We start from the raw sequence: 13,910 nt of genomic DNA on the forward strand, positions 1-13,910 counted from the left end.
TGTTTGCAGAAAATATTGGCAGTTTATTTTAAAAAAGAGGTTTTTATTCTTAAAGATAAGTGTTTTAGTTCAGGTGCAGTACCTGCTGGTAGCTGAAGAGCAACAGTTTGATTGCAGAGTATGTTCTGCTCTGGGGGACTCTATAGGTCAGGTTCAGGTTTGATGCTAAACACTTAACCTGTTTTCCTTGTCCAGGATGTACTGACTTTTCATAGACTAAGAAAATACTGCCTTGTGTTATGGAGGATATGTAGTATACCCAAGAAATTTGGCCTGTAGAAGAGAATGCGAGCATAAAACTGCTTGAAATGTGCTATTTTGTTTAAATTCTCTCTAGAAAAATTAAGAATAATATTGTTAAACACAGAAAAATCCATCTTGGGAAAGACCATTTCTGACAAGTTGTCTTCAAGGCAGATGTACAAATTAAAAAGTGTTAAGATTACAACATCATCAAGAGAAAACTGTTCTGCAATGCTTGCCTTGCGCTATTCTGATTTAAAGTGCTTATAAGTTAAAACTCATTTTAAAATATTTGTTTTCAAGAACTTTAATCTTATATAAGCAAGTACCTTTCCCAGACAAAGATGTAAAACACAGTTGTGTTTGAGAAGCCAAACATGGCAGCCACAAAAAAATAACTACAGATAACTTTCAAACGTAAACTGGATATCGGAAAACATGCTGCCATGGTTAGATTTTAGGTATAAGTAAACAAAAGAGCTAACCAAGGAACTGTAGTGTAGGAAGGTTATACAGTGTTTAAATTCCATTGCATTGTAGGTCTGTTCCATCTTCCGGGGTTGGACTGATTTATGAAATGATAGTGTGAAGTGTGGAGTCTCAGCTTGAATTTTTGAGCATGTTATTGTGCTGTTAGTACACATTAGATTAGAATTCTTTGCAGTAGTGCCCAGAGATTTTGTTTTCTGGGAGGGAGTTGTTTCATGAGAATTTTTTTTTATTATTTTCGACTCTCCTTGAAGCCAGTTAACACAGTTAAGTCAGTTAACAGCCAGATAGCAGCACAGCAAGGCAGGTGTTGAGGCAGTGGCTGATAGATACTTCTGTGGAGAGCGCCTTGTATTGTATACTTTTCAGGGAAAGATGCTGAAAAACTCTTTTGTTGCTCAGACTGGCCTGTGAGCCACTTATTCTCTGTAGATGTGTCAGAGAACAGGGCACACTCACTATTATGATCATTCTTTATGGCTCCAACTGGTTTTGTGGGTGCAAAGAATAAGGTGATGTTGCCCATGAAGAGGAGCTACTTAAGGAGAGCTGATTCATCTTGTCGTGTCTAGCAGATGGTTCATGGGAAACAGCAGCTTAGCTTTCCTGCAGTTGCCAGTATAGGAAGTTTTGTAAGGAAAGAAGTCTGGGCTGTGGTGCTGGCAGTTTATGATTCAAAAGCAGCTGCTAATGTAACAGAGGGTTGCTCCACTTTGCTTACCGTTTCCCCTTTCTGTTCTTTGAAGCAGAAGCACAGGCTTCCCATGCTGCTTCTCCTGATATCTGGTGCCTCCATACCTCCAACCAGCTGCCAAAATCTGCCCCTTGCCAGCCTTACAGCTTCTACAAGTTGTTATGCACAAATCTGCTTCCCGTGCCCAGCCTGGACTGCCACACGCCACTGTTCCTGAGGCATCTCAGCTCCCTTCCCTCTCCTTGAGTGCAGGTCCAGGGAAAGTAAACAGTGGGCAGACTTTGAGAGTTGGGTGGAGCTTTGGCTCGCCCTCCCCTTATTCTTGATCAGCTTCTCTATATGGATGATTGATTTCTTTGAAGAAGCCAGGGGATTGCCAAGCAGTCTGTCTCCTGCTCAGCTTGAATCTTAAGCAAACAGCTGACATTTGAAGGAAGACTGAAAGAGACACATCTGTTGCAGGCCAGATCTGACATAATCCCTTTCAGCAGTTTGCCATAATCACTTGAAAATTAATAGATGGTCAATTCCAGCTTGATTATTCTGAGATTGACTGTCTTTAAGATGCTTGTGTGATTTGCCTTTGGTTTTACCATGCTCCATGCAATGGAAGGAGCTGGGAGTGGGGGTAGGGGTGATTGGACCCTTTGTGATGCCCCCATGCAGCTGGGATCAGACAGGGTGACCAGCACATGTAGCTCTGGAGTAGAGTTACATTGCTAACTCAATGAAAAGGCTGCTCTGCTGACCTTATTCATTATTGTGTATGGCAGAGCTCTTACCTGCAGTAGATCGGTTTCATTAACAGATTAAATCCTTGAGTAGCATTTAATAGCATGTTGAGCTTCAGGTAATGATTTCCATCACGAGTTCATATTTTAAACGATCAAATACAGTTGCAGATCATTGTGAATCAGTTGCCATCTGTAATAAGACTCCAGGCGCTGACTCATGTTGTGTGCTGGTAGGTGACCAGTGGTGCCTTTCTTCTGAGATGGCTCCAGGCAAGCTGTGACAGGAAGCCCGAATATATTTACAGCTGGCTAAATTGCTCACATTCATAGCTACTTGGTGCTTGAAAAAAGTCCACACTCTCACAGTAAATAGGCAATATCTTCAGGGAGTGCTGTGACTTAAAATGAAAAGCTGATCCTTGCTTCATCCATTGGAAAAGTTAATTTTTCAGCTGTTACTGCAGGATGAAGCACATAAGGCGGTTCTGTTCCTGACTTGGCTGCGTTCATGACTCCACAGACAGTGTTAGAGCCTTTGTGGCTATCTGGTGGGAAAAGAGAAAAGGCCGTAATCTTGGTCAGTTCAAATAATAATTCAACTCTCAGCTGTGTTCAGGTGTTACTTTGGAAAGATTTTAAGTGTCAGAGAGTTGCTCCAGCAAGGAAGGGCTGCATGCTACCTTACTGCAGCAGTTGGGAGGTTAAGAGGTGTGAAAACACTGGAAACTTCACAGTAGACAGAGAATGAATTCCACTTTACTCATTCAGCTGCCAGAGAGACTGGGAAGATTTCATCTAAGAAACCAATTAGTTTGAATACTAATATGGAAGGTGGAAACCTGGTGCCCAGTGTGGCTGGGAAGAGAAGGATATCGCCTTAATTTAAGTCTGTCTACTTAATTGAAAAGTTCCATTTCCTGGCACTGATGTCAATTAAAATTTGCAAGGCTTGCGTTTGCATACTTGAAAAATGGGCTAAGTTGAAACATGTCACTCCTGAATGGAGGGTAGAAAATATAGGGCAGGGAAAGTTGTGAGGTGAGATGTGTGCCAAGATATGTAGGTGAAGATGTGAAGGATAAGAGAGTAAAAAAAAAAAAAGCTAACAGAAAACTGTACTGAGCAATTATGAGCTGTTTTAAGGAACTGAAATTAAAAGCTTCAGCAGAACCAGAAGGGATAAGGAGGCTATAAAAGCAGTAGAGACCTTGTAAGACTTGCATTGCAGTGTGTATCTTATTTAGCAGTAACAACTTGTATGGTCGTGTTTGACTACCTCATTGCGCTTAGCAAACCTAGTAATGAATGAAGACTAGGGAAATTTAGCAGGTACTTAAAACTGAATGTTTTTTGCTTCTGTTTTGATGTCTGAACTTCTTGTCTTTAATAAAGAAAGCCCCTTGGGTGTGTGTTCCACTGTGAAGCACCAACACTTATGAAATGTGATTTTAATCCAGGAAGAGGAAATCATAATTTAAGTAATTGATAGGCTGTAATTAAACCTGGAATGGATTTTGTTCACCAAAGGTGTGCTCTGTTCTTTCCATATACTTGTCACACTCCTTATTTAAAAGTGGCAAATTGTGTGTTTCTTTGAACCCTGTATTTCTTTCTGAATGTGTATTTATTAGGGTTTTTTGGTGTTTTGTACATCTTGATACAAATAGCAACAAGTGCATTGTGTCAGTATTTTAGAATGCCATTACTTATTTAGAACTAACTTTAAGAAGGCACATTTATGTTTGAAACAAATTGAATAGTTTAAGAGTGATTATTGTAACTAGAGACTGTAATGGATTGCTCATCAGAGATTTAGGCCTAATAGAGCTGATCCTTCTACTGTTTAGTCATGGCTTGGAAGAGAAATACAATTTTTCTGTCTTTTTACACTTGTAGTCAGCTTCTCTCTTTTGAATTAATTGAGTGTTGAACTGAATTAGTGGGTGGATCTCTCTCTCTCTTTCTCCTCCCATGCCCCTCTTCTTTACAGGTACAGAAGGACTACTGTGCAGAAGGATTGCTGTTAAAAAAATTCAAGTACATCAGCTGTAGTTTGGGTTTGTAGCCAAAGACTTTCCGTAGATCAATTGCTTGCTTGTTCTTTAAAACCTGAACAGGAATCCATGTGATCAAAAAACTTATTTAAATTTCATTCTTTTAATGGTTGACTTGAAATCTTGGCATGGCTTGTCATAATTTCAGGTGTTATTTTAAAAAGAAAAATATTTGATTTAGCTGTCCTGGGAGTTGTTTCCTAGACTGTCACATGCACACGCCCACTCTGAATACAGTGCATGATAGGGGTATTCAGCTTTTTATTCCCTATGGAGGTTGGTAGTTAGTTTTTTCATTCGTAAGAGTCAGCCCAAAAGCGTGTTTCCTGCTACTTGAGTAGATGGCTGGAAGACTTGAGTGGTCTGAATTCCAGAGGTGTCCTGGTCAGATTGCAGAGTTTTGGGTGGCTGATCCAGTTCTTGGCTAGTTTTGGGTGCCTAAACTGGGTCATAGGTTCTCTGTTCCAAGGTCAGCACAAACAGCCCAAAACCCTGGGCTGTTTACTGGGGTGACTGAGGAACAGGACATGATTTCACAGTGGGGTGACGGGATCTGAAAGGGGCAGACGTACTCTCAGCCTGGTGCTGTCCTCTGTTTCCTGGTGTTGGCTCTGGAGCTTGTCTGACCCTCTCAGAGATTAGGTTCAGGTCGTTAAGTCAGCAGAAAACTAACCAAAATACAAAGTGAAAAAGTCTTCCAACCTTTTAGCAAGTTGAACCAGCTAATAGGGCTAGATGAACAGCCAAGCCAGCTCGTGGAACCTCCCTGCTTAGGGGCAGCACACCGTAGCATGAAACTCCCCCTCCATCAGAGAATTGCAGCTGTATGGCATTTCAGAAGATAACAAGAATAAATGTATTAAGGATGATGATGCTAAGGCGGTAGAGGCTTTAAAAGAGAAAAAAAACAATGCAGTGTGGTCTGCAAGATGCAGTCAGCCATGTACTGGCTAGAGCCTGGTACTGCGCTCTGAGCACCCAGGTCAAAGCTTCCCTCTAAGGCGATGCCGCTGCCCAAAACCACTGTCAGATGTGCATGATGACACAATGGCTTCCTAGTAAGGCTCATCCAACAGTGGTGGCTTGTGTATTTTTCACCATGTAAAGCCAGTGTGGGGCTTGAATTCATCCCTTACGCAAAAGGAGGAATGAATTCACCTGTGCCGATCAGGGCACTGGCCGCTTTTTCGGAGGTGCAAGGCTGCTCCGTTGGGATGATGAGAGTTCCTCCTGCTGCTCTTTCTCATGGTCAGGAAGGCATTGCTCACGTCTCGCCACAGTGACTCAGGGGGTGTTTGAGAATCAGCAGGTGGAAGATCTTTGTAAACTGTAATGCCAATAGTACAGTATGACTGGGAGCTCTGACCTTGACAGAAAGAAGCCTACAGTATGGATGTAGTGTATGGTAATTCACTCTCACTTAAAGTATACTTAATGGAGTTGGCCTATTGTAAGCAGAGACTGAAACTTCTTTGGAATTGATCAGAACAGTGCTGCACAGAAAAGGAGGGTGTGAATTTCTGAGGTAGAGGAAAACTTCCAATAAAACAACATCAGAAAATGTTGCTTGCAATTGTTTGAAAACACTGATGTACTGAGCACTAACTAACACTAGTGGGACTCAGGGTCATGTCTTGTGGGTGACTATGAGGACTATTTCAACTTGGAGTGGAAAGCTGTTTTTACTTCATCTGCCAGGGTTTTTGTTTGTTTGCACTGAGGTGCAGGGGTGGTGGTAGAGGAGATGTGAGATATCATCACTGCAAACCTTTTCATTAGGTTTCACTATGGGCAGGAGAGAGCGAACACTGCTGGAGTTTATATACTGTCATGGTGTGATGGGTCAAGTAAACTTGATGCACTTGCTGCAAAGAATGTCCAAGACAGGATGCCTTGCAAACTTCATAGTTGATTTCTGCTACAAAATGTTTCACGGACATCTGGCTAGCAAATGCTGTATTTCTCAGGATACAGCCCTAGTGCTAATCTTGCCCACTTTAAAATCAGTTCTTGCCCTTCTGTCCGAAATTAGGACTGTGTTCCACCTGAGCTGAAGTGTTACAAGGCAGTTCACTTAATGGAGTTCTGTTCAAGTGCAGTCCAAGACCTAATGTGAAAAGCAGCCACGCATTTCCTTCTTGCTTTGTTACTTTTCATCCACCACGATACAGTAATGCTGGCTTAGTGTCGCTTCTGAAGTACTCATGGAGATGAAACTCTTCTAATTATATTTTTTCTTTGTATTTGAGAAAGTAAATGCTACAAATGATCAAATCATTTAGTTCTTTTAAGCTGTTGTGTAATATGTTGAGGCTGCAGATTTAACGTAAATAAGCTAGCCAACCTGGAAGGTTTTATACAGCCACAAAACAGGAATTATTCTTCCTCCAAGAACGATTATAAGTGGCCCCAACCCTAACTTTTTCCTTTGCAAGGGGAAGTTCAAATAGGATGTGATTTTAAAAAAAAAGTTTGTAATCTCTGGTGACTAAACTTGCCCTGGCTTCTTTTCCACGCCTCTTCCACTCACTTGACGTCATACTATTTTTGTCCCTTTCTAGCTCATTGACACAATTGCCTCAGAAATCGGAGAACTGAAACAGGAGATGGTACAGACAGATCTCACAGTGGAAGATGAATCTGCTGATTTGCGAAGGTGATTAAAATGTTTATTTTCATAGTTTGCCTGGAGGTATACCATGACAAGAATGTTTTCACTGTTCTCTCTTCTTGGGTGGCTTATGTCCTAGCACTTTTCATCCTAGCAACATAGGGGGTGTAGATAATCTTGCTCTTGATTCAAGGAGTTTGCCTTTGTGCAGGAAGAGTGCCCAGAGATTCAGTTGTTTTGTGTATTTGCCTCTATCTTCTAAAAGCAGCTGAACTTCACTTCTAATAACTTGTATACTGGATGAATATGAACTTGGATACTGATGAATATGTAAAGCAGGAAACTACTAGTGTTATTCCCATTGTCTATGGCAATGAACTTTGCTTTCACACTGTAAAGACTAAAAATGTCCGCTGCTTCCAGTGGCTCTGTGAAGATTCAACATACAATAACATGATTTATTTATGTTCTCATGTTAGGAGGTAAAATATTGACTGTTATGAGCTGATGGTTAAGTGGGTTATGTGTTTAAGTTCATTTGTATGTGAGTATCTTGCACATTAAAAAAAAAAAATGATAGGGGCATTTCCTTAACCTTAAAATTATTTGAGATGCATATTACAGTGCAGATAAAAGTTCTGGCTTTTTAAAATAGATCATGCCATGTAGGTGTGGACTGTGGAAATTTGTAATGTTAGATTTGTACCTTTTAAGGGGGCATAGTGGGACCCCAGCATTTTGGCTTTGCTATGGCTGTTGTGCTTGATTGGTAATGTCTGTTAAATTGACATCTGGAGGATATTCAATATTTTAATCATTGTGTCAACAGGAGAACACATTTTTTACTTAATGTTGAAATATTTCTTGCAAGAGGAAGGCAACCCATGCAGTCATTCTGTTTTATCTGACTGCACAGTCTGGGCCAGCTCTGGAGCTGATGGGCTTTGTTCTTCAAGGCATCGAGTTAATGAAGTGGATAATAGTTTGTTATTTAGAATTACATCCATGTTTTTTAGCTTTTTTTTTCTTTCTATGAATACTTCTGAAATGTGCTAAAACTTACTACAATATATATTTAAATTATTTAAATAGAAGATTGAGCAGCACCTTTGTTGCCCAAGTGGTACAGAACATAAGACAGCTGAACTAATTAAAGCCTTGCCTGTGCCCCTGGTTGCACATTATTCAGGTTTTAAAGCTTTTGAAAGCACGGTTCTTTTACAGCGGCAGAAAGGATACATTCTGAATTTCGGTAGATTCAGCTAATTAATTTCAACAATCATTAGCTAATCTTCCGTTAAGAAAAGGTTTCTTGTATCTTTGAATACACCATGTGCATGAAAGACTTAAGATCTACTGGTTCTAAAATCTTGGTGGAAACAATTAAATCTCCCCATTTTACAGATCCAGGGGATTTATTTGCTGGGTTTTTTTAACGGATTTTTAAATTGAATTTGTTAATTTTGGGCACAAATATATTTTGATTAAAATATCTAAGTAAAGCTAATGTAATAAAGTGAATAATGCAATTTCCATGGCTACTTAACTGAATTCAATTTCAGAATTTTTGTTCAGAAGTTTGTATTTTGATGTGGCATTTGGATTTGCATTTAGAGAAAACTGACTTAAAAGAAATGTCTCTTCCTTTATCATTTTTCACCTTGGCATCACCTAGAACAGTTTTAGAAAGGCAGCAGTTGCAAGAGCTCTCAACTGTATTCAGAAAAATAAGTACGTGAAATCACGTCTGCAACTTCAGTGTTGTGGTGTGTGGGTTTTGTTTGGTTTTGTTGTTGTTGGGTTGGGGTTTTTTTTGTGGTTGTGTGGTGACTTTCGGATTTATACTGCTCCCCCCAGTTATATTTTGGACTCGTCTCCCTGGTTTACACCTGTGGCCCAAGTAATACTGAGAATGATTCAAATAACCGGACCTACAACTTTGGCTTGTATGCATGTAAAAGCCAGGCAAAAAGAGGCTTGTAAAAATGTGTTTTAAGTGGGCTGCTCACACCATCTATTTCAATATTCCATGGTGTCTGATACCTGGACTTTTTCCTAGCGCAGACACATACCTCAGTAATGCAAATGAGTGGAGTTGTCAGAAAAGGGCACAAATTTCTGACCTGCACTGTAGTGGTGACCTGTGAAATGGTAACTAGAGAGCTCCTGCGTGCAATGGCTGCCTAGGTCCGTGTAGGATGGGGGGGCACGCATGACATGGCTGGTGGCATCCAGATGGTCTTTTAGGAGGCACTCAGCCTCCCTTGAGGGCCCTAGGACCCCTGTGTCTGTTGTCTTTGTGAACGATCATGAGGGGAGAAAGCTTGCTGCTGTCCCTCTGTAGGGAAGGCTGTAAAGCGCCAGTCTTCCTGGAGCATTTGGTGCCTGTGAAATGATTCGGGGATGCTTTGCTAGTGGTGGCAGCTGCTGCAGCTTATTTCCTTCTGCTCTGTTACCATGACAGAAGCATGGGCAGAACTTCGCTCCCTCCCTCATGTTTTGCACTGGACAGCCCTCTGGCCTGTGTCTTCTACATTTTTTCCACAGCAGTTAAGTAGAGTCGTCTTCTGTGTCTTGCACAGTGAACTGCTTCTGTTGGTGTTGACAGGTAGGCAAGTACCTAACAACCTTTTCCCCAGCAGCTTTGTCCTGTCCCTTCAGCTGTAATGGGATAGAGAAGAAAGCGACAGTCCATCTGCTGAGGAGTGGAGGTAGTGCTCAGCAGAGGCTTTCCACCCTCTCTCAGCTGATGCTCAGTATGGCTGTATAGGCCAGGCTGGTCCGATTAAGGCCTGCTAGATTGCAGGATTTACAGAGAAATCCAGGCACTTCTGCAGTGGGGAGTCAAACTGGGTTAAATGTGGGGAGCCTTTGGTAGGACTGGAGCAAGGTTCACATTCATCTGCAATTTTAGACAGATTCACTTTACCTGCCTGTTGCTGGTCTCTTTGCCCTTATGATTGGGAAAGAAACAAGAGGAATATTCCTTGCTGCTGAGTAACAGTGGAGTGGGAGAACAATGAATCTGGATACAGAGCTGTGTTTTGCAAACCATGGCAAAGAATTGACAGCAAGGCCTGTTAAGTTGCATCACTGGGGAGATTCTGAGCATCCTACTGCCATAAGCAAAGAGCAGACTTCTCTCGCTCCCCCTCCCCCTGGGTAACATGGTCCTGGTGTGCAAGTACCCTAAAAACAGAGACCAATCCAGGCAAAAAAATGGAGTGAGGAAATGCAGACACACTCAAGCGCAAGTTAGAGTCTTTATCATCATTATAGTATCAAACCTGGTCTCTCGCTGTGACCCTCCTCCTGGCTAGTGAGTTTATCTGGGATGATAGGCTAAACCCAGGGCTGCTCTTCCATTTGGGCTGATAACCAGCCTCTCCATAGTGTGCGATCAGACTGAATCCCTCAAATGCTGATGGTCATCTAGGTCCTTCCTACAACTCCTCTCATGCCCTCAGAAGGGTGGGTAAGTTCTTCCACAGAGGAGGTTGTGTGTGTAAATCCTGCAGCAACTGGTTTAGTTTAATTTAACATAGCAAGCCCATGGAACAGCGTTGGTCATCCTGATAGGATGTGCACACAAGATGATGCGCTTTCAGTGTGTCTGTCATCCCAAAGAGAGAAAAGTCCATTCCTCAGGCCAGTGTTTGTCAGTACAGGAGATTGGGGAGGTTAGCGGTAGTTTCGGAGAGCAGATCAGCTCATTGTCCCAAGTTCCACAAAAAAAGGGAGAAATATTAAAAGTTTAGGTTTTACAAGGTTAGAGCAAGAGGCATAGGTAGGATTTGAGAGACCAAAAGAGAATTGCTGTAGTGAGCAGGAGGGCAGGAGCATTTGCTTCGTAGGTACATGATTAAGGTGTATTTTACAGCCCTGTAGGTATGAGGGAGAGGATCATCCTGGTTTCAGTCTTCAACCTGTTCTTTGTCCTTTTCACTGTGAGCTAAGTCTAATCAGGATGCAGCACAGCATTGTTTTTCTTGGCAGTTATCTCTGTTTACTTCCCATACACTTATGGGTTTTCCCCAATCTAAGGAAACTTTCATGAATCATGTATTTTCTTTAATTCATTGTGAGTTGCATTGAAACTTCTCTCCCACTGTAGAGAAACCAGTGTAGTACCCCTGCATTAAAGTGGACCATATGTGGAGGTTGATTCGTGTTTCAATTTTGAGTTTAACGTGACCTAGTCAGATTGTCTTTTATAGGGAGCCACTGTAAAAACAAACACCACCACCTCCCCCAAAAAAACAACCCAAACAAAAATCCCCAAAAGTAAAACCAGGAGAGAAATTTAGTTTTGTTGCATAATATGCAGCATATTTTGCTAGTGCTTAGGTTACAGCAACTTCTTATTCTGTACACTTAAATTAATCAGGTGATCATGAGGAATTCAAATGGTTCTTCTTTCCATGCTGTTGTTACATGTGCATCCCAGTCCCAAATAATTTTACAGTCTAAGATGTGACAAATTTCAAGAACTCCTATGTGTCAGGGTTTAGTGCTTGGATCATTAATTAAAATAATTTTAAGGATCACAAACAAACTCAGACTGTGATGCTCAGTAGTGCTAGACCATTGCAAATAGGCTGTCAAAACAAACCAATGGATTTTTGACTGCGTTTACCTCCTGCACCTTGGGAAGTGGTTTCTTGTAGGTTGTGTGGTTTGCCAGATGTGGTTTTTCCAAGTTATGCCCTTGCCAGTGTTCACCAGGTCTGATCTTTCTCTCCGCCTTTCTTTCTTTCTTACTTGGATAGGAAATAATTTTTAAGTGTTGTTTGTTCCTAGTTTACCTTCCTGCGGATTGCAGTAGTCCTCTAGCTGAGGTGCATCGGTGTCGTTTGAACTGGTAGTGTTTGAGTGGCAGAAAGTCACATCGTGATCAGATACTCGTAATCTTTAGCTTATTTCTTGAGGGGACAGAAGCAGCTGCAGCAAGGAGGTCCCTGTGTATCTAGGTCAGTAGGATGGGGGCTCATACGTTGCATTCCTCAGATCTCAGCATGTGGGAGGGATTGTGCATATAAGTACCTGAAGGTTCCAAAAAACCAACAGCTCCCTACTCAAATCAGTCTTCTGATTTATAACAGTTTGGGAGTGTTTGACAGCATTAAGGCAGGCATGCTGAAGAGGAACACTGTGACCCTACATACACGTGCAAACTCTTAATAGCTTTAGGTTGTTTCAAGGAAGCAAGCAGTGCCAGGCCTTATAGCTAATACCAGTCATGCAGCTTCTTTTGCATGTGATATAACTTTCTTTTGTAGGCAAAAAATTTTTCCCTCAGCCAGTGTCAGTGTATAACTTGCACTTCACCACAGCTCTTTGGTTTGTAACGTTGCTAACTGGCTCCGAAGGTGAATGGAAAGTTTCTGAGCAATATTTACTGGAGGTGCAGCTCATGAAAACACTTTTGTAATTCATGATTTGACTTTGGAGATTCATACATTACAACACTAGGTTCTGCTGGGACCATGGTTGAAAGGGGAACCCAGGATTCATATTGTGGCAGTTTCAGAGCCCTGTCATAACTGATGTAAATGCAACTTCCCTTCTGCACACAACATGTTTCTGTGTATTTTGTGCCCCTTGAAGGCATATTGGGAGTTACTAACAGCTTTTGACACTCAGGGAGGGAATATCAGCTGCATTTTACATGTCTTGCAAATCTAAAAGGCTTCATAAATAAGCAAACAGAGGAGAAGGACAAAAAGGAACGGAGAGGCACGCAGGTGATCTGGTAGTGATAATTGATCTAGGTAATGAAAAGTTTGAATGTCTGCCTGTTCTTATCTGATCATGTAGTGAAAGTTCTCTACTCCCATTTACTGTCTTTCCTAGCACTGTCCAGAGATGCTGCAAATTACTGACCAAAGCTAGAAAAAAGCAGTTTGGTTGTTTGGGGGTTTTTGTTGTTTGGTGGGTTTTGTTTTGGGGTTGGGGTTTTTTGGGGGGTGGATTTTTGTTTGCTTTTTTAAGTATTCGGTGCTCCTGTGCTTGTGAAGTCTCTACCCACTTGCTCTGGGTACAGTAGCTGGTTAGCATAATAAAGGTGGTAAATGCTGTTAATGATGCTTACTGCCTGTCCAGAACACAAGTTCAGAAGAGCTGTGAGATAGTTTGCAGTGGGGAAATGCAGCTGTGTTGCCCTCTGCCGCTCAGGGCCTCTTCTGCCATCAGAAAAGGTCTGTAGGAAGAATGCAACCTCTGTGTCTGACATCTTAGTGAGTTAGGTCTTGAGTTTGCAGGGTTATTTGTCTATGCTCAAATATTGTCATCAGGAAGCTGTTACCAGAGTAACTGTTCTGTAGTGATTTCTAACACTGGAAGTATCACAGGATGTATTTCTACCTCAAAAATGAGGAATTTGAACCAGCAACACAGATGCAGTTAAACTGGGTGTCCTGTATCATATGAATGATGCCAAAACTTTGCATAACAAAAGGAGTTCTCAAAGTATTCTGTTTATTTGGATTTTTAATGCATAATAGGTATCTGTAGCCTGAAAGAACTGTACTTCATTACTGAATTTAGCAGTAACTTGAGCTGCCCTGCCCCGAATAAATTTTAACCTTACATTAGCTTACCACATTCACACTTAGTTTAGCCTTTATTCCTCACATAGGAGTCAATCCAGAGCCAAAGGAATTAGGAGCATAAATTTACAATTCCTTACTTGCTTCTGATCCTTGAAAGTGTAGTACTAAAATGTGAAGTAAGGACCTTTTATGGCCAAGTGGCAAAAATGTAGATATTTAGAGCATGGATCATAAAAAATTACTACCACTTAGGACGATTTCTTAACAGAGCTGTGCCTTAAGGGAGGGTTATTTGATGGATTTCACCTTTTTTTTTTTTCTTTTTCTTTTCTGTCTTCCTTTTCTACTGACTGAGGTCTCTGACCACTCATTAGCAGAGGGGAACAAAGATGGATATGCAGCTGCAAAGATGACAGGACTAGTGGAGCAGAGATAGTAGTCTGGGGATAAGATGAAGTGATGCTAGTTTGTGGGCTGCTGTTGTGGAAAAAATCCCTACAAGCAAACAGAGAAACTGCTTGTGTTTGGTGCAGT

General features: G+C 41.4%; 1 protein-coding gene across 8 annotated transcripts in view; it reads left to right on the forward strand.

Moving 5' to 3' along the window:
• RIN2 (Ras and Rab interactor 2) overlaps window positions 1-13,910 on the forward strand; it is a 252,426-nt gene that overhangs the window by 208,608 nt on the left and 29,908 nt on the right. For all 8 annotated transcript variants that reach the window (XM_074864108.1, XM_074864109.1, XM_074864115.1 and 5 more), the window contains one exon: window positions 6,776-6,870. In XM_074864108.1, the coding sequence (XP_074720209.1) occupies window positions 6,776-6,870 (95 nt within the window). The remainder of the gene's footprint in view (window positions 1-6,775; window positions 6,871-13,910) is intronic.

The sequence above is a fragment of the Strix uralensis genome, chromosome 3 (assembly GCF_047716275.1).
Source record: "Strix uralensis isolate ZFMK-TIS-50842 chromosome 3, bStrUra1, whole genome shotgun sequence".
NCBI classification, from domain to species: Eukaryota; Metazoa; Chordata; class Aves; order Strigiformes; family Strigidae; genus Strix; species Strix uralensis.